The sequence below is a fragment of the Thermobia domestica genome, chromosome 10, assembly GCF_964235325.1.
Source record: "Thermobia domestica chromosome 10, izTheDome1.hap1.1, whole genome shotgun sequence".
Taxonomy (NCBI): domain Eukaryota; kingdom Metazoa; phylum Arthropoda; class Insecta; order Zygentoma; family Lepismatidae; genus Thermobia; species Thermobia domestica.
In genome coordinates, this window is record NC_137463.1 from 9,551,181 (window position 1) to 9,575,825 (window position 24,645).

A 24,645-nucleotide genomic window follows, 5' to 3' on the forward strand; every position below is an offset into this window, starting at 1 on the left:
AATAATCGAGATGCCATTGCAATAGGCAAAAGAGGTACTTCAGAAAAGACAGGTAGCTAAATGCCTTATGAAAATGCTTCTTACATGTATATGTTACATGTTTACATATTGTATTTCCATCCTGCCATTTCTTCCGGCTGCAATTTTTTCCGTCTGCCATTTTTACCGCGCACCCATAACACTTTTTAACTCGTTTTAATCCAGATCTTATAGGTCATAGAATTTGCCATTATTGCTGAAAGCCTGTTGCACAGGGGAATTTTATTTAAAGTTAGTAAGGTCAGTACATAATATAGGACGGATATCATATTAATACAGGAGGATTACTTTCTTAATCATACAATGCTGTAACTTCGACGAGTTGAAACGCAAATTTAATAAACTGCGAGCGAAGTGAGGAGGAATTTTTATTCTTGCCATGTTCGGAAATGAAGACTGCGAAAATTGGCGCTCCATTTATATAATTTGCTTCCTTTTTTATTAAAAAACCTGGGGTGCTTCATAATATATCGAACTACCCTGCGCTCGTAGCTTACGCCTACCCTCCGTATATACCCTATTCCTACGCTACAGTCAATATATTATCGAAGAAGAAGAGGAAGAAGAAAGAGAACGAATGTATTGACCGTTACAGTGACAAACTCGTGATTTTCGAATCGATTCTGATGGACCCATCTACTGAATGACTGAATGTATTCACATGCAACCTATGATTCGCCTGAAGAGGCGTAACGCGTAACGAGAGATTTCGTTCAGCAAACCATACATAGTTCCATATCTATGATAGTATTACGGTGGTGAAATATTACTACGCATTCCCAGTGCAAAGTAGCTACAATTCTGTGTTATTACAAGCGATTGAAAGGGTGGAGAGGAAATAATAATGTCATCGACAACTTTACAACTTGATCCATTAGTTGCATTGACAAAGGTAAATATGAATTGTCAAACACTTAATTTCTCATTGCAAAATATTGAAAATAATGATTTACGGTATAGTTCCCGTGCAGGTTTACTTTTGTCACACCACTAGAAATGTTGAAAAATTAAAATTATACTAATAACCTTGTACTGGGAAAGATTTGGCCTGGGGTACATGGCATGGCATTACCCCATTTAGCATAGATAAAATTCAAGGGGTCCAGCAAAACTAATTTTAAAAAATGATAATTCTTTTACGATTTGCGTATAAATAAGGGGTCCGGCAGTATGGCATCAAATCTACACTGAAAAAAAAAAAAAAAAAAAACGCAACGGCTGATACGCAGCCTCTTAAAGGTGCGAGAGCTGTCTAACAAAATGGGCAGAGCAAAGGTGGGTTATAGGCGTACACAAGGGTAGTGAAACTACTTGAGTTTTGACAATGATAGAGTTTCAATGAGATTTATCGTGGATTCACACTAGTAACCTCAACTTGTAAACTTAAACTGCAGTTTCTGTACACTGTATAGAATTGCCAGTGTAAAATAGTATGTGATACAGTCAGGTCCGTATTTAGGTAAGTGGGTTAATGTTCCGTTAAGGAGGTCCAGTGTCTTTGACACCACTTCTTTCTATTGATTTTCGTTTGATTACATAATATAACGTTATATTAGGTTAGGTTAAGTTAGCTTAGCTTAAGAGGGTCCAGTGTACTTTTGGACCCCTTTAACCGAACATGGACCGGTAAGTGCTATTCTGTGCTCGACATAGGGCGGCAGAATGTAGAAGGCGGCAAAATTTTGGATGTTTTAAAAAAATGACAATAAAGTAATATTTAAATCTAGCAACCCTTAGAGTCCCGCGCAAGCGCGAGAAAAAATATGTTCATGTGTTTCATTCGCTCAAATTACAGTAGTTAAAAATAAGCAAGCTTATCAAATTATTTTTAAAGTGTCATCCTTTCCCATCCCCACTCCAAGATGTGAGAATGAGCTTGAACATCATGAAATCTGATACCGTTAAACTCAACGACTTCACTAATATTTGTCGCTTTCGATTACTTTCAAAATCTCGCCCTCTCCCTGGTGAGTGGAGTATGGCCTTGAAGTGGAATTAATTCTAAACTGTCACTATTCATCTCAGCGACCCCAAAAACTGTGAATTCAACTCTAATATGGGTCGTTTCCGGGGAACAGTGTAGCAAATTATTTAGAGCACAGGGGCGCACAATCTTAAATACGGGCCTGCATACAGTTACTTTACACTACAGTTATTTTACTTGTAATTATTTTACACTAATAACCCTACACTTGTAAACCTAAAGCACGACTGTATTAATTTTTTTTTTCTGTCGCCCACAAAAATGTATTCTTTGTCAATGTCTCTCCATGTAAGTTGAACTTTACCTGTAAATTTTCCAAACTGTGGTGTGTCAAAAATAAACAAGCACCATCGTAACTTTATCAAGTCTTGCACCAAGTTTCGGTGCTGGTTATGAATACTCCGTCAAATTAAAAACGCATTTTCTTTCACTTTTCTTTCTTTAAATGATTCTCTAGGGCGTTCTAGGCTCTTACCCTGACGCATACTCAAATAAATGTGTACAGATTGATTATAGGCTTGCAGAGTATCGGAAAATTATTTCCAAGAAGTGTGGACAGTTGCGTTGTCGTGGTGAAAGATGATTTTCTTCTTCAAACCAGGCCTCTTTTCGCGAATTTTGGCATCCAGCTGGTCAAGAACGTTGGAGTAATATTCGCCTGTAATTGTTCTCCCTTTTGCGAGGTAATCAATTGCCAAGATCCCTTTCGCATCTCAAAGCACACTGGCCATGACCTTTTCGGCGGCATTTATTCCGAAGTTGGGTGTCCGCTTTCGGCACGTTATTTCGATCTAATCGCCTTTCCACATTTTCTGCAATTTGTTATTAGGTTCATTAATCAGTGCTCTTAACAAATTTTTAAAAGGTTTTGCTCGTTATCAATGTAGTGCTTCACAAATGTTAAAACGGTTACTTCACTGGCCTTGTACATTCGCCATGTTAATAACATAAATGCTTGTTACTTTCCCACAATGCAACTGTTTGGTTACCTTGTGCCAAGTACTCCCTCCGCTCGCCGTGTAGTTCCATGTTTATAACCGCTTATATATAAGAAATAAACAGATGTTTCGAGACCCTTATATATTGTCAAGCACACAAACGATCAAATTATCCATATCTTTCCTGTAAATTTTTAAAATTTTGCTGGAAACGGACGCCCAACTTTGGAACTTAACCCTTTTCGGCCGATACGATCGTCTTCGCTTTCTTCAGCGCTGCACCATTGGCTTCCACTCATGCTTGGACTGCTGTTTCATTTCTGGCGTGTAGTGGTGAACCCATGTCTCATCCATCGTCACAAATCGCCGCACAAAATCGGTCGGATCCCTTTTGAATCGGTCCAAAGATTGCTGCGATCGTTTTGGTATTAGCTTTGGTCGCCAGTCAGTAAATGCGGCACCCATCTTGCGTAGAGCTTTTGCATCTCTAGTTCTTTGCGTAAGATGTTTCGTACCCGTTCCTCCGATATCCCCACACTCTCAGCTATCTCACTCACCTTCACTCGCCTGTCGTCCAACACGATATCATGCACTTTTTCGATTGTTTCCAGTGTGGTTGCGGTTTTCGGCCTCTCTTCGCGTGGGTCATCTTCGAGGGATGTGCGACCACGTTTAAATTCAACTTCCCACGTTTTAACGGTTAACATGGAAGGAGTAGAGTCCCCATAAACTTTTGTCAACTTCGGATGAATTTCCGTAGGGGTAAATCCATTCAAAACGAAAAATTTGATTACCGCACGATATTCAAATTTATCCATTTTCACAACTAACACGCAAGACGTCTAACTGCAACAATGCCTGCACACAAACTACTTGAGAGAATAAGTTGACACTTGTTATACGAACAACTGAAAAGCGCCCCCCAGGCAAGAACAATAAACTGCTGATTGGAGTGCCATCTCTGGGTCAGGCCGAGAACTTTTCACCCCGCCCTCGTATGGGGGTGAAAAGTCCGCAAAGGAATAACATGGGAGTGTTTGTAAAATAATCGAAAACGACCGATATTAGAGTTGAATTCATATAGTAGTTTTCGGGGTCGCTGAGATGAAAAGTGACAGTTTTAATCCAATTCAACTTCAAGGTCATACTCCACTCCACACGGAGGGAACGAGATTTTAAAAGTAATCAAAAATGACAGATATTAGTGTTAAATTCATAGTTTTCGAGGTCGCTGAGTTTAATGGTGTTAGTTTTCATGATGTTCCAAGTTCATCATCACCCTCTTGGGTTGGGGATAGATGATGACTTTTTAAAAATCAGATAAGCTAGCTAATTAGTAACTACTGTAATTAGAGTGAATTAAACACAATATTATTTTCTCGCGCTTGCGCGGGACTCTGCGGGTTGCTAGTTTTAAATATTAATTTATTGTAAATCTTTAAAAAAAATCTAAAATGTTGCCACCCTCTAAATTCTGCTACCCTGCACTTACCTAAATACGGGCCTGCATAAAGATAGTGATGTTAGGGTTAAAATAAGTGTGCATATCAAAGAGGCTTCTTTAGGATATTAATTTCCACTTTCGGAGCATTTCTGCACAATGTAGGAAAGCAGTATTTTGTTTACAAGTCTAATGTTGCTAGTGTCAAACAGTTACAAGTAAAGCTCGCTATAGTAGGATTAAAATGAGTGAGCGCAATCAAGTGTTTGTTGCATTATCCTCATTTATGCGTATACTCTTAGTCGCTGACAGGCATGCTTCCTACAGATGCACCCTAGCGTTCTCGTGCAGGCTCGTCTACTGCACTGTTATTTAGAAATTAAATTTTTCCGTTTGTTTCACAATTATGTCCTTTAGGCTAACAACTGATGATTAAGGCAAATAAATAATGGAAAAATTGGTGGAATGAGATTGTGGGAGGAAATGAATTTCCCAAGAAAACATACGGACACTCTGTTGTCCACAACAAACTTACTTCGCCGGGGATCAAACCAGGGACCCCACGCATCAGAGGTAAAAGCGCTCTACCACTGAACTATCGCCTTTCTCCACTGCTCTACCCCTGAATCGGTTAGATAGCATTCTCACTTTTAGTGGCCACCTATCACAGGTTGGTTTCACATTTCAAATGTTTATTGCAAGATTGGCTGGTTTAATCCAGCTGTTAAGAAAAAAACTGCTTTAAAAAAAAAAAAAAAAAAAAAAACCGAAAAATGTACGTGTTCGTAAAATCTTGATGATCTCACATTTGTGGGTTATCACGTTTCCCGTAACTTACTCGTATTATATTCAGACCTAAATTCCCCATTCATTACTCAGAGAGATTATACTACAAAAGCAACATTTTTAATATAAGTTTATGAATTTTTTTGTGATTTTTTTATAGTTTGTTATTATTGTTATGCAATTGTAATCAAAGAAACAATCTAATAATCTTGTTTCGTTTTAATAATGTTTACTAATCGAAATGCGGTACTTTTTTTTGGCAGGGGGTCATATAAAACCCACGAGAGGTATTTATTGAAATCAGAAATATCTTTGGTGTCTATTTATATGTAAATGAGTCAGAGCCAAAGTGGACTCAAATAATTCGTATCTTTATTCACTTTTCTTACTGATATGCAAATTCTTTAACTTGGACTAATAAAAGTCATAGTGAACTAACTTGGACTAAATTAGTTCTTTTCTGTATTCTGCAGTATTTTGAAATTGTCCATATGTAATTCTGTATAACGGTTTCACTTGTGCAACTGTTTATCTTTTTTGTCTTTCTGAAATGACTCTTGACAATTATATTAACAAGTAAGTAAAGATCAGTACAACGTATTTTTATCAGGAGTCCTTCGTGAGTGAGTCGCAGACGTATTGCATTTGTGGCCAATTAGTCCCAGTTTCGAGTTCAAATGGAGGACAATATCTCTCGAATGTAAGCCGTGAAGCGGTATGGATTCCGCTTTAAGCTTATGTGACCCTCTTTCAGCATAACCCGGTTGTTGCATAATAACACCAAGGCGAAACAAACTTACTTCTGTTCGTATGTGATATAAATACATAGAGCAAATTATTTAACCCCCCTCCTCCCAAAAAAAGAAAGAAAAACGGGTTTTTTTGGTTTTTCAATAAAAACCATGGTTTTTGCCAACCGTGGTTTATTGCACTATCCTCGTTTATGCGCATATCCTTCGTGGACGCGCTCCCGCGTGGGCCTGCTTATTGCGCTCCAACCCTGACTCATCCCGCTTTTAGTGACAACCTAGCACAAGTTTATTATTATTATTATTATTATTTTTTTTTTTTTTTTAGCAGTCGTTCTTGTCGCCAGGACACACATTTATACTCGTAAGGGGCAGTCATCAGAAAGTAAATTGCATCAATGTATGTAACTCCTATCATAAGAAACAATTAGTAAAGCCGGTGGAGGCACTCGGTCGAAAAAGTGTGAAAAGCTTTCGTTCAGGCCAGCCATCCTGAATGCCGGGATGGTACCTAACTTATAGGTCCCAGGCCGCTTCCTTCCTTTCCTTTTCCCGGATAGTATGCTCGCCGAGGAAAGTCAGCTCTCATACGTGACAGGCTAAATGGCCATAGATGCCGAAAGCCCAGAAATATAAATTCTAAATCCCTACTATTTCTAAAGCATTGCCAGTGAGTTTTGTGAGGGAATATTCGCATATAAATAATTGCTGTATTTATTTATAGGTATATTAATAATAACTTGTGTTATAGTTTCGGGAGTTTATCATTGCCTTCTTCAAATGCATTATCTCTATCTATAAGAATGAATAACAAAATCTGATTAAAGCAATAACTATAAGGTACATTAATATAATGACGATTCTTTATAATTATTTTGTCTGACATTAATCTGATGAAGGCAATGAGAAATTACCGAAACCTACAATTAGTGCTACGAATGCTGGTATAGATAGTGTACAGGACAAAGTGTAGCATACATTCGCAAGGTACTGGGAAGTTTTATTGAAGAAAGTACCCTTTTTAATGTGGCTGTAGGACAGTTTTTAGCACAGGACGGTCGAGACTACAACAATATTGCCTTGGTAACTCTTGGCCTTTTTTTAATTTTATTTATTTATTTTTTAGGTGAATTCTAAAGAAGTTGTTCATCAGCTTTGTCAAGATGCTTATACGTTCAGAAATACAAAAAAGTTTCCAGAACCGATATTGAAAAAGGCTGCTCAGAGTATGGGGCTTGAACCTTCTGGTGCTGAAAAGGTAATTGCAGTATTATTGTAATCTGTTTTCTTAACAAATACTGATTTAAAGATCCCCTATATAGTGCATACAAAGCCGTATTAAAAAAAGTAAGGTGGATTTTCGATTTACTTAAAAGCATGCGAAGATAAATATCTGAAACTGTATCGTGTTTGACACATGGTATCACACAAACACTGGACATAGGAATCATTGCAATCCAAACACTGCAATGCAATGATTGGACACTGGACTTTACATTCCAACATGCCACCAAATCATACATACTCTTTGCAAAGAAATATTGCTCCAGGTTCCCAAACTAGATACCCGTAGCCTGTTGTGCCTCTTCCAGGACGCACACAGTTTCCTGAAGCCAAGATAGTCATGGACGATACTCCTCACTGAACCATATGAGATTTGCAATGAATCTGCAATATCATGCAGCATCACTCTTCTGTCTTCGCCCCAAATTTGCAAATTTTGTATACCTAGTTTAGTGTTATACACTAAGGACGGTACAGTATCCCAAACATATAAATTTCGGAGGTTTCTACAACAGTAATAACGCACGTGAGGCGGACGTGGAAATGCACATCAAAAGTACCTAGAAATAACGTTATAAGTGATTGGGTAATGAGCTTCTTTTTTCAAATTGTTTTGTTTCGAGAAACTGTTTAAAGCATCACATTGAATCATATACAGTTTTTCAACAAACTTAAAGATCAAAATGCCTTTTACAGGAAGTTGTTTCCTTAGACCGTTTGTGGGATTTGATGAACATTGTAAAAATTTGAAACAGTGCTTAGAATTATGTAATTGTAATAACAACTACAAATAACTATTGCTGTAATACTGTAGAATCAAAGGAAACAACATTCATTTTAAAAAGATCAGATACATACGTCATTTTAAGTAGTACAGCAATCTCTGTCCCAGGGCCGGATTTAGGGGGGGTGCAAAGGTGCACATGTACCCTCCCCCCTTCGTTGTAAATATACACTACCTAGAGTGAAAAGCTAGCAGTCAGTTTTGCAAAATCAATAGTTTCTCTCAATTTCCTGAAGATTGAAAGAAGAGGATTCATCGAGAGCAGACACTGAGCATTTCCAAGGCAATTACTAATTCACACTACAAATGCTTAAAGGCATTTAAAATACTCAAATTTAATTGAAATGTACTGGCTGTTATTTGGTGCACCCCCCCCCCCCCCTCAGAAAATCCTGGATCCGAAACTGTTCTGTCCATCTTGTCAATCTCCAGAACAGTTTGAGATATTAAATTGCTGTAAACGACGTTATGATATTTACGATTATATAGGTTTGTAAATTTTTGTTTTTGGCAGTTCCTTTATATATATATATAATGTGTGTGTGTGTGTGTGTGTGTACACACACGTGCGTGCTGAATCGGAAAGTGACCATTTTTTAAGCTATTACATATATTTGCATGCAAAATAAGGAAGTATAGTACACAGATTTGTCCAAAAAAAAAAAAAGTATCATTAACACGTAGTAACAGAATTGCATTCGCCATTTATGACACATTTGTAACTGATAAATGTTCAGTAAACACTGTGTTGACCTGTGGAGTACTTTATTGTTTTATACTTTTAATTTTGTTTTTGACATTTCCAGTTTCCCGCTTAAGTGTCCACAGTAGTCCAAACTACCTTTCCCCCCACTGTATCCATATTTCTTCATCCTCTCTCATTCATTACTCTACATTATTCTGTACTCTTTATCAACACCGTATAATTCATTGTAATTTGACGTAGTGACATTAAAAAAAAAAAAATTGTTTAATTATTAACACCGTTAATCTGATAGTATTGCGGAGTATGTCAAACAATGTCCTCCCGCCGATATTTGCATTCTGCAAAATTTCAGCGTTTTTTCTTTTTTTTTTTTTTTCCATTCATTATTATTAATTCAAGCGCATTTCAGGATAAATTGTCTAACCTGTATATACACTTAATTTGGGTTTCTTTCTCTCTGAAACACAATTGTGACTTCTAAAATGCTTTATTGAAGGGCATTCTAATGGAAATTTACTTTTCTTGTCAGCTCTGAATAACTACTGAGAAATAGAGGCAGAAGAACCTTTTTTTAGTATTATTATTACAAACAATATATTTTGAATCTAAAGTAGTTTAATTCTGAACAAGTTACAAAACATTAATTATTGTTACAAAAAAACAAAATGTCTACAAAATTATATGAAAAATATCAATAACTAAAAAAATTGTCATACCTGACTAGATACTATCAGTATGATGTTTTAATGCGTGTTAGTAAATACTTTTACATTAAATACTTTTAATATAAATGTTAATTCGAAGACTTGTACAAAATATCTATTAAATTACTAGTATATATATATTTCATTTTAAATACGTCCGTTAAGTACAAATTTTTTTTAGCAAGAATTCGCCGAATAAAGATCAAAAAAATATAATATATATATATATATATATATATATATATATATATATATATATATAGCTTAATGAGAGCGTAAATAAGCTTTTAGTCAGTTCTGTAAGAATTATTTCCCATCAAGTGGATATGAGTTTAGAGAAGTGAAAGATCATAACAACCTTTGTCATGTCTCGTTTTTCATATTTCTTGTATATTTTACATTAAATTGCGTATCAAGAATGGACTAGTATTTTTGATGGCTGAAAGTTTTGGGACTATAATGATAACTAAAATAATGGATGTTAACTTTTGTTCATTTTCACAAAACATTAAGTCCTGAAAGCATATAATATCTTACATAGTATATTAGATACAATATTGCTCCTAATGTGTAAATGGTTCGAGTATGGCAGTTGAAAATACACTTTGGTTTTCAGGTCCTACAGTGCTTAGGAGGTTTTGCAAGCCAAGCAGTCTACGAAGGTTGGGAGAGACCTGATCAAGTGCTAAGCTCCCTCCCGTCACACTTATCTCCAGAAGTATCGCAGCATTTAACTGGTATCCTTGTTCAAGCCCTTGCTGAGTGGCGTAGTAATGCAATAGCAAATCAAGTATCTCCTCCACGATTAGTCAATTTTTCCTGTCAAGTGTGTACCAAATCTCCAGTTGATAACGTTGCTGGTACAAACACCACCGGCAGTTGTCTTTTGCATTTGCAGGTAATTGGTCCTTTATACTTTCCATCTTCACTGTTAATTATTTGTAATCTTATGAAGTACATACTTGGCTGCTTCTGAAAAGAAAAATAATAAAAGTATTATCATGGATTTGTGTGAGTATGTACATCATCGTAGGATAACGTTCAGTCATTTGTTCGAGCATTAACGAAAAAACTAATAAAATTAAGATTGCCCTTTTCGGTATCGAACCTAAGAATTTTTTCATTTGCGAATGTTTTAAGATGTACCGAACTGCGTCAACATTAAGTTATAATTAAGGGTCGACAAACCAGGGTTTGTCCAAGTGGGCCCAGCTCGAAAAAACCCGGTGGGTGTTTTCGGGTTGGACCCACCTGGGTTTTTGAGCTATTTGTTAGTATATTGGTACAACTAAGGTGATCACATTGAAAGTGCTTTTTAACATATTTTGGACTTTCCTTGGGCGAATTAGATGCTTTCACGTTAAAGTATAGAACAACATTCAACATAAGACCTTTATAAAGTTCTGAATGCACTGAATGAATTGCGAAAACTTATTTTAGCTTGTAATAATTGTAGAACAAATTAATATATGGATTATGCTTATAGCCTATTTGAAGTAAAATATGCAATTTTATATTTTAGAAAATACTTTCCGTGAATAGTATGCTCGGCTACGCCGAGGGACGTTATCCCTCATACGTTTGACGGGTTTAAGTCTATAGGTGCCGGTACTACCAGTAAATATGTAAATACATTAGTAAAACTATTATAGTCCGCGTTACCCGAATTGGCGTGTGGTATCAGCCAGTAAGCTCGCAGTGCGCTGTTACTAAACCTTCAGAAATCTAATAATTTAAAATTGACTTTGTTCGTATTTGTGGGCAACTATGAATGATTAGATTCCTCCCTGAAGATTTAGTAACAGCGCACTGCAAACTTAGTGGCTGATGCCACACCAATTCGGATGACGCGGACTATAGTATTTCTTTACCTTTGATGGTAACAAAAGTATTATTCAGTAAAATTTGGTTTTCCAACAACAACAGTTTAGTTCAGTTATTTGTTGCTACTCTTCAAATAAGCATTCTGTAGAATAAAACCAGCAATAGCCCAAAAATTCTTGTCAAATTTCAACTTAATGCTCGGAGTTTCGAAGACTACGTAACGCTTACTATTTCAAGTGCTGAATTCAAACTTCCGTACTAGTGGATGTTTCACTGTACAGTAAAGAAAGCTGCACTCTCGGGGAAAACCCGTCGTGAAAGAAATGCTCAGGAAATTTTTGTAATTAAACGCACAAAATATTTAAACGCTGGAAGATATTTAATTTCATTTAAGACATTTTGAAACATTTAGGCTACTGTATAAAATATGAATTGGATCTCTGTTAATTTTCGGGAAAGAATCCTCTTGTAACAAGTGCTCGGGAAATTTCTGTAATTGAATACACAAAGTATCGGAAGTGAACTTCAACAATAAAACCATTTATTTTACGCTGGAAAATATTTATTTTATTTAAGACATTTTGAAATATTTATTTTATTAAAAAAAAAAAAAAAAGGACGCGGTGGCTCAGTGGTAGAGCGTTCACCTCTATGCTAGGGGGCCCGGGTTCGATCCCAGCCCCTGCCAAGTGAACTTTGTGGTGGACAAACGCCGTGTGTGGGGGTTTTCTCGGGGTTCTCCCACTTTCTTCATTCCACCATTTCAGTCATTACTCATCATCATCGTCTCCTTTAGCCTAACCGGCATAAACGTGGGACGTAAAACTCATTAAAAGATTTCATTTCATTTCATTTTTATTTTATAAAACAGAAATTATGAATATCTTTGCTTTAACAATAAATTAATATATTTGGTATTCATATTTGGCGAACGTCACTGAGGCTCCTAGGATGACTCAATCTACATTTGTTCGTTTATCTCCCTCTACCACACACACTGCAAGGTACAACTTTCGGTCTCCTAAGTTTAAATTTTCAGGGTACAAGCTCGAGGCAAAGGCTTTTACAATGTCCTCAAACGAGAGCCAACTCTATGGATATGATCATAAGGTTGAAAGTCGTTGTTGTCCTGTTAAGTTCCTGAGGTATTTTTTTAATGATCTGTACTTTGGTAGAACTCATTTCCTTGCCTTATAGTGAAAATAAATATTTGCCCAGTTTTACGCCAACCCAATTCGGCGCTCATGGCACAAGCTCCGTTTGCCCCCCCCCCCCTCCCTTCCCCTTAGTTACGTCATTGCCGACAATTTTCTACAAAACCAGCCACCTACAATTAGACTACAAGGAACTCCAACTTCAGCACCTCAAGAAGAACGTAAAAGATGTTAAGGTCGAAAAGCTTAACCTGCGAAAGCTGAAAGTCTCCCAAGACAAACACGCAGACTTAATATCTCTGTGCAACGAACCTACCCCTGTCATACGAATGTCTGAGCACCAGCAATTTTACTTGCACCTTGACCATTAGGACGGTTTCAAACAAAAACGAGTTTCTTTCTTTTTGTAGTTTTGTTAAGTTCAGGATTTCTTTTTTTCAATTACTTTATGGACATGGCTCGGTAATTTTCAGTATTGTATGAAGGTGCTATTGACTGTACTCATTTAAAGGAGCAGTTCGACTGGGAAATGCATTTTTTACAAATGAAATTAAATGAAATCTTTGAGTTTTACGTCCCACGATTATGCATTTTTTACAAATTATTTCCATTTGAAGAGTTGAAAATTGTAAAAGGAATGGTGTTTGCTTGATGGCGATACGTTCAGTCATTAGCGAGTAACAGAGGAAAAAAGATTTTGTGATGACGTCATACGTGGGCAAGCTGTGAGAGCAGGCTTCCATACACACAGTGCCGCGCATTTTGAGTGGTAGTGCGATTTCCTTTTCCAGAACTGATTGCGAAGCCTTAGAAATGTCATCTGCATCTAGAAAATAATATCTGATGGTGGGCTACACAAAAGCTTTTATAATATAAAACGTAGTTGTTCCTACAAAGCATAAGTTCGGCGTTTTACAAAAGGAACTAAAAGTTTCGAAACCAATACCATTTAAATACATGGCATACGAGATTGATACAACAACTAAGTACCTTTTCTTTAATCATGGTACCGATTCCCAAACATAAGTATGTTCATTTTCATGTTTCGTTGCATTTTTTTTTTTTTTTTTTTAATGATGACCCTATAATTTTGTTTCAAGGTATGTACAGGAGCGTGGCATATGCATATGCGGCAAAAATGAAAGTTTGAAAGAATACGAAAAATACTTTATCGGTTAAATTTGTTTTATTCGAATTGCTCTCTGCGGAACAACACTAGTCACCCGTTTCATCATCATTGTCACTTGATACAGAAAAATTAAACGATGAATCAATGTCCTGAGGAACTCTGTCATCGTCATTGATTCCTTCTACAAGCAGGTATATTTCACTCCCCAATTCACATTATATAGCAATTGTATTTACATTTATTCCTAAAACAGTACCCTTTGTAATCACAAGTGACACAGTCGCTATTAACCTCTAATGTACCGTCTTGACTACAACCGTCAATTGTGTCTTGTACGATTTTTTACATAGATAACTGAACATACATCGGCGCTTGTTCAATGGCTCGGATTCTGAACCTTTCAGTAATATACTTGGAAAGCATTCCTTGTCAGTTTGGGGTAAATGATTCTCCTGGCATTAGCTTTTCTTTCAGTAAACATGACTGCTCGAAGTCGGACTCTTCAAGATTTTTGGAACAAACAAGAGTGTTTTTATTTGGTACAAAATGTTTCCTATTGATTTTCTTAAGCCATAATTTGTATCGATCTGGTAATTTCTCACGACTTGGAAACGTAAGAAAAAGATACTTTATGTTTCTTGGCTGTAACCGCGCGAGAATTACAACCGAAAACACAGGACGTGTTAGACATTTCTACCTCACTTCACAGACACAGCACGCGCTGTACTAATATGTGTTTTCTACTTCGTACCAGTGTTTCTTTCAGAAAAAATGTTTCAGGGGGGTACACTTAGTATTCAGAGGGGCACATATTTTCACACGTACTATTCTACTTATTATATTATTGACGTATTAATTTGGTCTCCTCCAGGGCGGAAAACTCTGAGAGCTCCGGGAGACTGTCCCACCCGAAAACATATATAGAAGAAACACTGCTTCGCAGAACACTACGTAATCATTGCTTTCTCTCTCTCTCTCTCTCTCTCTCTATATATATATATATATATATATATATATATATATATATATATATATAATATACTAATGCTGTAGGGAAAACAATAATAGAAACGTCCCTCAAGAATTCAACACAAAGCAAGACTGCTAACCGACCCAAAACAATCTATTTAAAATCCACTGCACTAGGTTTATCAGCTGCACACAAGTAAGCGGTTGCTGACTCTCATTGAATTCCTTGCTAGCCCACGTGTGACGTCAGCATTTGCGATTCATCAAAAACAAATGCCTATAGAAGCTGAACGAGACGGCCTATCAACATTTTAAAAAATACGTGTCTCCTATTTTTGTAAACTCTTTCTATTGCAACAAACTTGTTTGTAACTCGAACTGCTCCGTAAAGTTATACTCATGTTTACTTAAAGGGATAGGGATACTATTATACTCTGGTTTAAAGCGTTTTTCACAGTCTTTTGCACCCTTCAAAAACAAACCGCGTAACTTGATGTTGTATCACTGCGCGCACGACTATTTGTTGATTGGTGAAGAGGAAATTGTTTCGTCTGTTTCCCGCAATATGTCTACTGTAGCACGTGCATGTATTTCTGCTACTGCGATGTGCATTACTCGTCTCACTCTCACACCATTGCCGTGATATAGAGCAAAATACCCAATACTATATAATCCCCCCTTGTTTAAGAGCAACTGAACATTGTCATTTTTCTCCAAACTGTAATTATAGATGAAATTACAATGAGTTATGTCAAATTATCAACTTAACAATAAAGAGATGACGTTGATATGTAACAGCAAGCATATTTATCATTATGGGAGATTAAAAAGAAATAATCTATTACCTAAATCATTACGCATATCCATGAAAAACAAATGGTACTTTTCTCCCTTAAGTTCAATTTATTGATGTGGTTTTTTACATTGTATAGCAAGCGAATATACAAATAGTAACTTCAGTACTACAAAGTAAGTAAATAAATATTCTATGAGAACATGAAAATTAGCTATTATAGGTCTTAATTTTCTTCAAGTCAATTGAACAACGTTGATATCGTTTGATAAAGCTATTTGCTTTTCTTCTGCACTTACGGGTTTGCCTTGTTTATGTTTAACAGAATAACGGAGCAGCAGGTCACCTGCTGGCTTCCTTGGGCGACATCTTTAAATTGTGGCGCGCACTTCGCGCGTTTTGTCATTTGTTGTAACAGTTTTCTCTTACAAATTCGATTTTGATTCAAGATTTCGATCCCATATAGATACATACTATGAGTCGGATCCTAAATGTTCTTACTGTGCCTTAACAATGCATTAATTACCGTAATCAGGGTTGGGTAATTACGCGTAAAAAAAAAGGTTTTCTACGTGACGTGTAAAATACGCGTAAAAACGCGTAATTTACGTAAAATACGTAAAAAATTAGAAACAGGTCTACAAATCAAAAGAAAACGTTCTACGCGCTGGCTGGATTTTGCAAAACTTAATCCGTAAGCATAAACTGGGAATTTTGTATTGGCTTTGTAAAGTAGCATTGTATAATACGGTTTGCATGCGTGATTGTTCAAAACCCATTTCATCATGTTTCATGTTTTAAACCCTCTGTAATCGAGAAAAGTTTTATGCCAGAGAAGCTATGGAAGAAACTATTGTGCAGTATAACAACAATGGTAAGCCTTCGTGGTCTCCATTTGTGACGACTTTCTGCAATGTCTGAGAAAAGCACCACGAACAAGTAGAGGAGTTTCTGTTGGAAAACCTCGGCCCTTCAGGAATAACTAGCTACCAGCAATATCGGGGGAAATTTGGAAATTTTGAAGAACTTATGAAGAAGGGAATTACAACACCACGCACATTCTGGTATTTCGCTACTCGGCAACATAAGGAGTTGTCGGAATTTGCTATGAAGTTACTGAACATCCTAGCATCTTCAGCGCAAATTGAAAGACTTTTTCTCAAATTGGTCCTTTGTCCATAACGTCACAAGAAACCGGCTCAGCTTCGAACGTTCGAAGAAAAAGTTATGAATATTAGTGTGATTAAGAGTATTGTGTTCGAATTGTACTAAACTATAATGGAAATGGCATGTAACTTTTTTTTTTTTTTTTTAGAATTAAAATAATGGCTAATTTTTAAATGAAATGTATACGCAGTTTTATTGGAACCAAGTGAAATATATTCAGTATTCGAACTAGGAAGAAAGACAAATTCTCCCCCCCCCCCCCACACACACACACAAAACGAAGAAACAAGTAGTTCAATATTCTGTTGAGTATTTTCTTCAGTTTTGTCTATTTATTATGAGCATGAAAAATGTCTACATTAAATGTTCAAATCATAGTCAAGTGCTAAGGGAAGTAATATATTTAGTGTTGTTGGACTTGGACTTGGATATTTTTTCAGTTGTGTGTGTTTAAAATGAGAATCTAATAACTTTTACATCGAAAATTCAATATGTCCCAGTGCTAAGTGAAGTGGTATATATAGTATCGTTGAGACGTGGAAGAAAAACAAATCAGTTTATTCTAAAATTTCATTATTTCAATATTCCGATCAGTATTTTTCGTATCAGTTATGTGTGTGTGTTAGTGTGTAATATGAAGGTGAAATGAGCCTAACAGTCAATCTCTTTTTCTTTTCTAATAGAAGTTTCAAAGTATACTGAAATGTTTCGAGTTTTATATTAAAAGCTGCAAAGGTACAACAATAAATTGTTATAATCAAAAGATTAATTGATACTTTCAAACATATCCGAACCAACACATATTTTTAATGTGTGTGCTTATATGTTGGGTGGTTGTGCTTGGGTGTGCGCTAATAGGTGGAAAGTAGTAGTGGGCCGGCGAGGGGCTATCCAAAATTATCTTTTATTACTATGATTTGGCATGAAATCATTACTTTTAAATATAATGTTTAGAAGATAATAATGTTTTAATGCTTAAGAGTCTTCATCCCGGCGAAATTAAAATACCGCTAATTTTATAGTAATTATGTGATATCTTCAAATAGATAAAAGATAATTGAAATATGGAACAAGAGCGCCCTAGACAATATTATTTTGCGTGAGATACCGTTATCACAAGTCACCTAGTGGCTTTCCGTTTTCAGCTGTTTAGAACCGCGAAAATAAATGCCGATTTTCAAAATGGCTCGAAATTGAAAGCAGATAAGTGAGTCGTGATAACGGTTTCTCATGTAAAATAATATTGTCTAGGGCGCTCTTGTTCCACATTTCGATTATCTTTTATCTATTTGAAGATATCACATAATTACTGTAAAATTAGCGGTATTTTAATTTAGCCGGGATGAAGACTCTTAAATAAGAAAACTAAGCTTACAATATAACCGACTATTCAAAATGATCTTAGTTTTAATGAAAGAAATATAGTTTTCTACGTCTACGTAAAAAAAATGTTTTTCTACATGACGTATATTACTAGTAAATTACGCGTAATTTACGTAAAATACGTAACAAGTAAATTACCTTGCCAACCCTGACCGTAATACATTGCATTTCTTGTGTACTATTTGCTCATGGAAGAATAAACTGTTATTAGTCTCATTTTCAATGTTGCTTACTCATAGTTGTTTTTCAGTTTTTCACAAAGAATGGTTGTCAAACAGTTGTGTCATTTAATGAAAATGGGCTAAGAAAATGAAAAAGAGAAATCAAGTGTACTCACTGTTTTTATTGAAGATAATAAGTTTCTTATAGTATTTCAAATCTTTGTTTTAGCTTTCATTAGAGATGAGGAAATAGTCACTTAAAAAAAAAAAAAAAAAAAAAAAATAGAAAGAGAGTGAGGAGGATAGAGAAGTTAAAGAGGATAAAACCCGTTTTGGTGATTCATTACGAAGTAATATGAGGCTAATTTTTTCAGTTATAATTTGTATATCGCCTTTTTAAATTGCGATCAGAATAAATGACCATTTAAAAGATGCAAAAACCGAATATTCGGTGCCAGAAATGAAATAATGTACAAAGAAATCTTCAACATTTAAGAATTTTATAACATTGTTTAGAAATGTTCATAACTTTTGAAACTTATTATTATTATTATTTTTTTTCTGGCTGCAGTGAAATTAAGAGGAGGTACTATATGCATGTTAAATACTGTGTCTTTATTCCTATGTAGAATCTAAAAAGTTTCTTGGAATTTGTTGAATAAGATGTCGATAGAGTCTTCATACTCTCATGACTGATATTACTTTAATTATGGCGTAACTTTTCTGTTAGATATCAAGTGAAAGGATAAGTCACGAGGATTCAAAATGTATTTTATAGGTATTTTATTACATATAACAAAGGAAATAAAATAATAAATTCTCTATTCAGGCTAAAGGAGACGGTGATAATGAAAACATGAATTAAATGGTGGAATGAAGAAAGTGGGAGGAAACTGAAGAACCCAGAGGAAACCCACGCATACGGTGTTTGTCCACCACAAGGTTCACTTGGCGCAAGCTGAGATCGAACCAGGAAACCATGTGCCAGAGGTAAACCCTCTACCATTGAGCCACCGCGGGCCCCCAAGTGCTCAATTTTGAATAGAAGTCGTGAGTACAACTGCACATGTTTCTAGATCTGATAATTAACTCCTTTGTGGCTATATGATCCGCGTACTCGTCATCGGGCGGGAGACCCGCCTTCGATTTCCGGAGGAAATTTATGTCGTGCGGATCGCTCGTTCGGTTGTAGGTCCAAATCTTATAGAACCTTGTTGTTGAAGAGGACGATGAACTTTAATCCATCCATCCAACCATAGATCTGCTAGTAGGAACACTAAGTCATCATGTAATAGTGGCTCTGAATCCTAACATTTTAAGTAGATTCTCAGCTAGAGAAAATGTTAGGAGTAGGGATAGTAAGTTTTAGTTGCAATTTACACTGGTAGAAGAAATTCAACGTTCTCCCCTTCTTCATCCTGGTACGTGTCTGCATTTACATAGTAGTTCAAAGATTCAGGAGAGCAGTGCGTACGCCACTGCAAACGAGAGAAAATGGTTCCTGATTCTCCTATCAAAAGCCCATGCCATTTCATTTTTAATCTCATTTTTCCCCCCCTTCAGTTTGTTTATTCATTTCTTAGCATAAAATTACATATAACATTTATTGTTTAATTAGTTGGCAACATTTCTGCACTGCAGTCTGCATTGTTTACAACGGGTGCAAAGCTTCGTGAAAATCAGATTAGTTACGATAACTTATTTTTAGCTTCATTATTTAGACGCTGTCTTGAATTTTATTTTTCTTTCATACAGCTTCATATTTACTTCATAGTGTTAATATGTACTATTAATTTCATATTACATTGTTTCCTTTTTTGGTGAAAGGTTATAAGCGTAATTAGTTTGTTCTTTTACTATTAATTTCATAAACATGTTCATATAATTAATGAAAGAAATAAGACTTTGGTCCTATCGTTTGTTTACTATTTTTTATAATTTAGTCTATCAAAAATGAATACAGCAACTTTGATGTACACAAATGGAAAAATTTACAGTTTTCCAACTTCAATTTGGCATTATTCTTATATAACGACATAACGGCATTATTCTTATATAGTGACGTAACTCGTTCTTAAAACGAACTTTTTTTTTTTTTTTTTTTTTTTTGCAAAGTGGCGTATCTCAAATAACATGTTTTTATGGCTTAATACTACAGTATTATATATTCTGAACATGTGGTATTAACGAATGTATTTTTGGCTACATTGTGTCAAAAATTGGTAAACACCAACGTAACAGAAAAGTGAAATAGGTGCAAAATTTTACATCGCTCTCATGATGAAAGAGAAAAACTGAGATATGACAATTTGCAAACAAAGGGACGATATAGTACTAATACGAATATTCTTAGCATTAGGCACTATAATTATGTAAAGCATGTATATAACAAGATAATAGTAGCAGAGAATTCAAAAGTAAGTGGCTAAGTACTGAAGCCTAGAAGAAATTTGTGTACTCTGTACCTAACATGTTGAAAAAATGAAATTTTATAACGCAGTTTTTGTACAGACGTTTTGAATTAATTACAAAGTGTATTGCAATTGCAATTAAGAATTTAAGCCAGACAATATTTTTGAAGTGTATGACGAAAGTTGACCTGAACTCCAAGTGGTTACGATTCAACTACTATAAAATATACATCTTTGTTTACATATTTTATCTTTGTTCCTTATGATATCATAATTTAGTACCTTCCATCATCAAAATAACAGAACAGAAACAGGATTTCAGTTATTTTACTTTAAATTAATTCATTGCAGAATTTGATATTTATTTTAAAAAATCAAGTGATTTACATCGCGATTTAAATCATTCTACCCTGCTCATAATGCAATCCTCATTTGTAGGCTGGTTGCCTTTTCCCTCTTGCGTAATATATTAATCCTAGCAGCCGCTGCGATTATTTTTGCAACCATTATATGTTTTCCACCTAATTACATTTTGCCGTGTGTACGGTGTTTCGCGCACTTCCATAGGATGTGGAGCAAAATTTTAGCACTTAGAAATCATAAATCACTTAATAATTAGATAAAATACATTTTGAAAGAGACTGTACCAGTCAACACTTCCAGTAGGAGCAGCAATACTCAGTATTGCTTAATCTTATAGCCTTACACTACTATAATTTATATTATTACTAATAAAAAATCAAGTAAATATATCGTGATGTTGTCGGCGTTTAGTAAAGTGTGCCGTCAGTCAAAAAAGATTGGGAACCGCTCCAGTAGTGAATAGCTGTATATCTGAAAATATATTCCTCCTCTCCCCGTCTTTACATCCTTAAAACAGCCACCTTTCAGAATTTTTAAAAATAAATCTTTCAAATTTGTTGCACGATTATGCTCTGCAAACTAGAGAAGACGGATGATTAATGAAAGTGAATGATTATGAAATGATCTAATGGAATCATAATGTGAGAGGAAACGGGAGAATCCTAAGAAAACTCACGGACACGATGTTGTCCACCACAGACTCTCACGGTCTGGGATTGAACCAAGGACTGATTTATCGCTCCAGAGGTAGCGTTCAGGATTGTGTGTGTGGTTGGTGAGCGGGAGTGTGTTACAAACTTGGTATTGTCGTGGAAACGATCTTCGGGTTTCTTATATTGTTAATAATTCCAAAATTAAAGCTGTCGCTGGAAAGACAAAACTCAAAAAAGTTTTCAGTGGGAAGGTATTGCAGTAACGAGGATATAGTGTGTTATCTTTGGAACAAATGAAGTTCAATGTTGTCATATCTTTTTGATGTTTTATATAGTTCGTCTTGTATTAGTTTTGATTGACTATTTTGTACATACAGTATATTGTTGATATGAGAGGAGCTACATTTGTACATATGACTTGGTGAAACGTATCTTACATATTGGAAAGTAGGAGTAGGAGAAATGTAATAAAATAGTTTATATTTGGTCACTATTTCGTTTTTTGAATAAAAAATTAGAGTATTTTTGTGTGTTTGTTTCAAGATAAATGGTTCTGTATGTACTTTTTATGTAAGCAAAAATTTTCTCTGAAGATAAACGAAGCAAAAGGATTATAATAGCCTGTTTACCAAACATATTATACTAACAGTATTTGTTTAGTGTACACACAAACTGAATTTGCACGATGGAAAGTGTAAATTAGTTTTTCCTATAATCAGTTTTCATTTGAGATAACAAATCTGGCATGGAATTTGTATCCATTTCAAAGTCATGATATTGCAAGAAGTTCCAACATTTTAGTCGATGACAATTAAGTGTGTTACATAATGAAAACCTTTCCTATCCTTTTTTTTTTTTTTTAGTATTTCATTTATTTACTTTTAAGCATGAACTCATTAACTTTCTCACGTAGCAACTCAGTTTGATGAAATGCTTAGCATTTTATAAATTAGAGAATTTTTCAAGATAGGTAATGGAAAGTATAAACACACAGAAGTGAAATTAAACATTGTTATCTTTCTTTTATAGTTGCAGGACACTGGCACAGCTCCTACTGATAAACCTGACAGTGCGAATGTAACCGTAGAATTGTCAAAGGAAACTATGGACAATTTACTAGATGGTTTGAGGAAAATTAGAGACCAGCTTTCAGTTGTGGCCAACAGAAAATGAAACATTCCATAGTCCAAAGAATGAGAGGACATACAAAGTGATTGTAATTTGATACTGAAGGCACGTTGTGTCTGCGGAATGCGATGTACTATTAAGTGCAATGAACATTTATTTGGTGTATTCCTTTTAAATTTTGTACAAAGAATTTAAATAAAATAGGTTATCTAAACGATAGATGTGATATCGTTCCGTTATCTAATTCAAGTACATGTTGAAACTTCACCTAATGAGGCGGATGTTTAAACTCACATGGCAGAGCTTCTCCAGTGAAAAGTACAGATGGACTGAGGTCCCATATTTTATTCGTAGTGTTCGCCTTGTCAATGGTATTTTAGCGCACAAAATCATATGTTGTTGTTAATCTTATATTTTGTTGAAATGGTTACTGTAGCAAAACACTTAGAGAAAAAAAAAAAAAAAAAAGGGACGAGAGGTAGTGGATTGCAGTGACAAAGTAGGTGACTTGATCGTCTCGGTCAACACCTTGCAACGTACGCCACACCAAAAAAATTGTCCCGCTAATTATTACAAGATGTTCTTTTATTTGGTGGATTTTTCTTTTTGGAATGAGTGTACTTTACAGGGAAAAATCAGTTTGAACTCCGTTTGAAATTTTAAAGCGACATTATAAAGCCGTTCTTTCTTATTGTATGTTACAATGAAATGCCAGGCCAAATTCTACTACGCCCATCAGTACACCTTCCCCAAAAAGACGGAATCCAACTAAACTGTGCCATGCACTGCATAGCTCGCGATGTCCACAGAAAAAAAGATTCCTCCTGAGGCAAGGTGGTACTGCTCAGAGTATAATGTTTCTTTGTGTCAACCCACGTTTTCGGACTTATCACACGGTGATATACAATCTGACTAAATTGGAAAAACATCTAATGTAACGCGATGTGGTATTTTCACATTTATATGAAAGATATGCTCTTAACTCGAGTTATCTAAAATCTTTTCGTAGTATTGTGACATCATGAGAACCAAAAATATATATAGTTCAGCATATTACTAACTGTTTAGCCAAGAAAATACTTCTTTTCTTACTACTTGTAGCTTTCACTCGAAGTGTGACCATTAATCTGTGATTAACGTACATTCCCATCCACCTATCAGCGCTCGCCTTAAATGAGGTTTGATCAGCAGATTACCTATTACATTTTTTTGTATTTATTTCATTGTTTTCAATATTTCTTCTTATATTTCCTGTATTTTACATGTTTTAGTTCTATTTTATTATTCATTCAATTCCTTACATAATAGTTGAGATTATCAACTATTGGCTGATAAAAACTTTGTATTTAGTGCCACTAATTTTACTATCAACAATTAAACTAATGTCGAACAGAGACACACAAAAATGTAAATAACTACCACGTCGATTGCAAATTCTAATTTTGCGTAAAAATCATAATTTAATGATGACTGAATCCATAAATTATACATTACAAACAAAATATATTTTGTGGAATCTTTGTTACAAGACACAGCATATTTAATCAATTTTGAGAAGAATAAGCAGCTTCTACAAAATTAATTATATTATATACATCATATTGGAAATTTCAGTATTCGTACAGTCCCTTAAGTAGTGAATTAGAAGGTTGGGTGCCAAAGCAGCCAAAGTGCAAAAATAAAAATTTGTCAGATCCACGAACCACCTCGTAGATGCCATTCTTTGAGGAAATATGCTCATTCAGTGTTGGGACTGCGATGATTTCTTGTAAAGCTGTTAAAACTTAAAAGGTGGACTCAGGTCCAATTTGCTCGAAAGTATGAACGTGCCACAGAAGCTTCCCTGGCACTCAATCCTTCAATTTTGGTGCATATACCACAGAGAAAGAAATCGAAAAGATGAAGAATATTACATATTGTTAATATAATGAAAGCTTATGTAGGATTAAATACAGAGCTTTCTTTCCTGAACAAGACTAAACAAAGGTAGGTTGATAAGTTCTCAGCCTACCCAAGTTCAAAGCTAGATATAAAAGTTATATATGTTTATGAGGCTTATAATTTGTGAAGATACTGTTCAAAATTTGGTTTAAGT

The 24,645-nt window shown here is 35.3% G+C and overlaps 2 protein-coding genes across 2 annotated transcripts in view; one reads left to right on the forward strand and one right to left on the reverse strand.

Moving 5' to 3' along the window:
* Window positions 1-705: 705 nt before the first annotated feature.
* LOC145662270 (COMM domain-containing protein 9-like) lies at window positions 706-22,767 on the forward strand. The gene is made up of 4 exons (XM_081727656.1): window positions 706-931; window positions 7,064-7,195; window positions 10,032-10,313; window positions 22,452-22,767. The coding sequence occupies exons 1-4, from the start codon at window positions 884-886 to the stop codon at window positions 22,593-22,595; spliced, it is 606 nt and encodes a 201-aa protein (XP_081583782.1). The 5' UTR covers window positions 706-883; the 3' UTR covers window positions 22,596-22,767.
* LOC145662269 (nurim homolog) overlaps window positions 10,249-24,645 on the reverse strand; it is a 34,880-nt gene continuing 20,483 nt past the window's right edge. Inside the window, exon 6 of the mRNA XM_081727655.1 lies at window positions 10,249-10,387. The gene's annotated coding sequence lies outside the window, so the exon portion shown is untranslated. The remainder of the gene's footprint in view (window positions 10,388-24,645) is intronic.

What these genes read in the sequence shown, in the direction of transcription:
- LOC145662270 (XM_081727656.1), top strand. Translation starts at nt 884, where the DNA reads ATGTCATCGACAACTTTACAACTTGATCCATTAGTTGCATTGACAAAG. An exon ending in CATTAGTTGCATTGACAAAG is followed by an intron (nt 932 to 7,063) that starts GTAAATATGAAT and finishes TTTATTTTTTAG; the next exon opens with GTGAATTCTAAAGAAGTTGT. An exon ending in GTTGTCTTTTGCATTTGCAG is followed by an intron (nt 10,314 to 22,451) that starts GTAATTGGTCCT and finishes TTTCTTTTATAG; the next exon opens with TTGCAGGACACTGGCACAGC.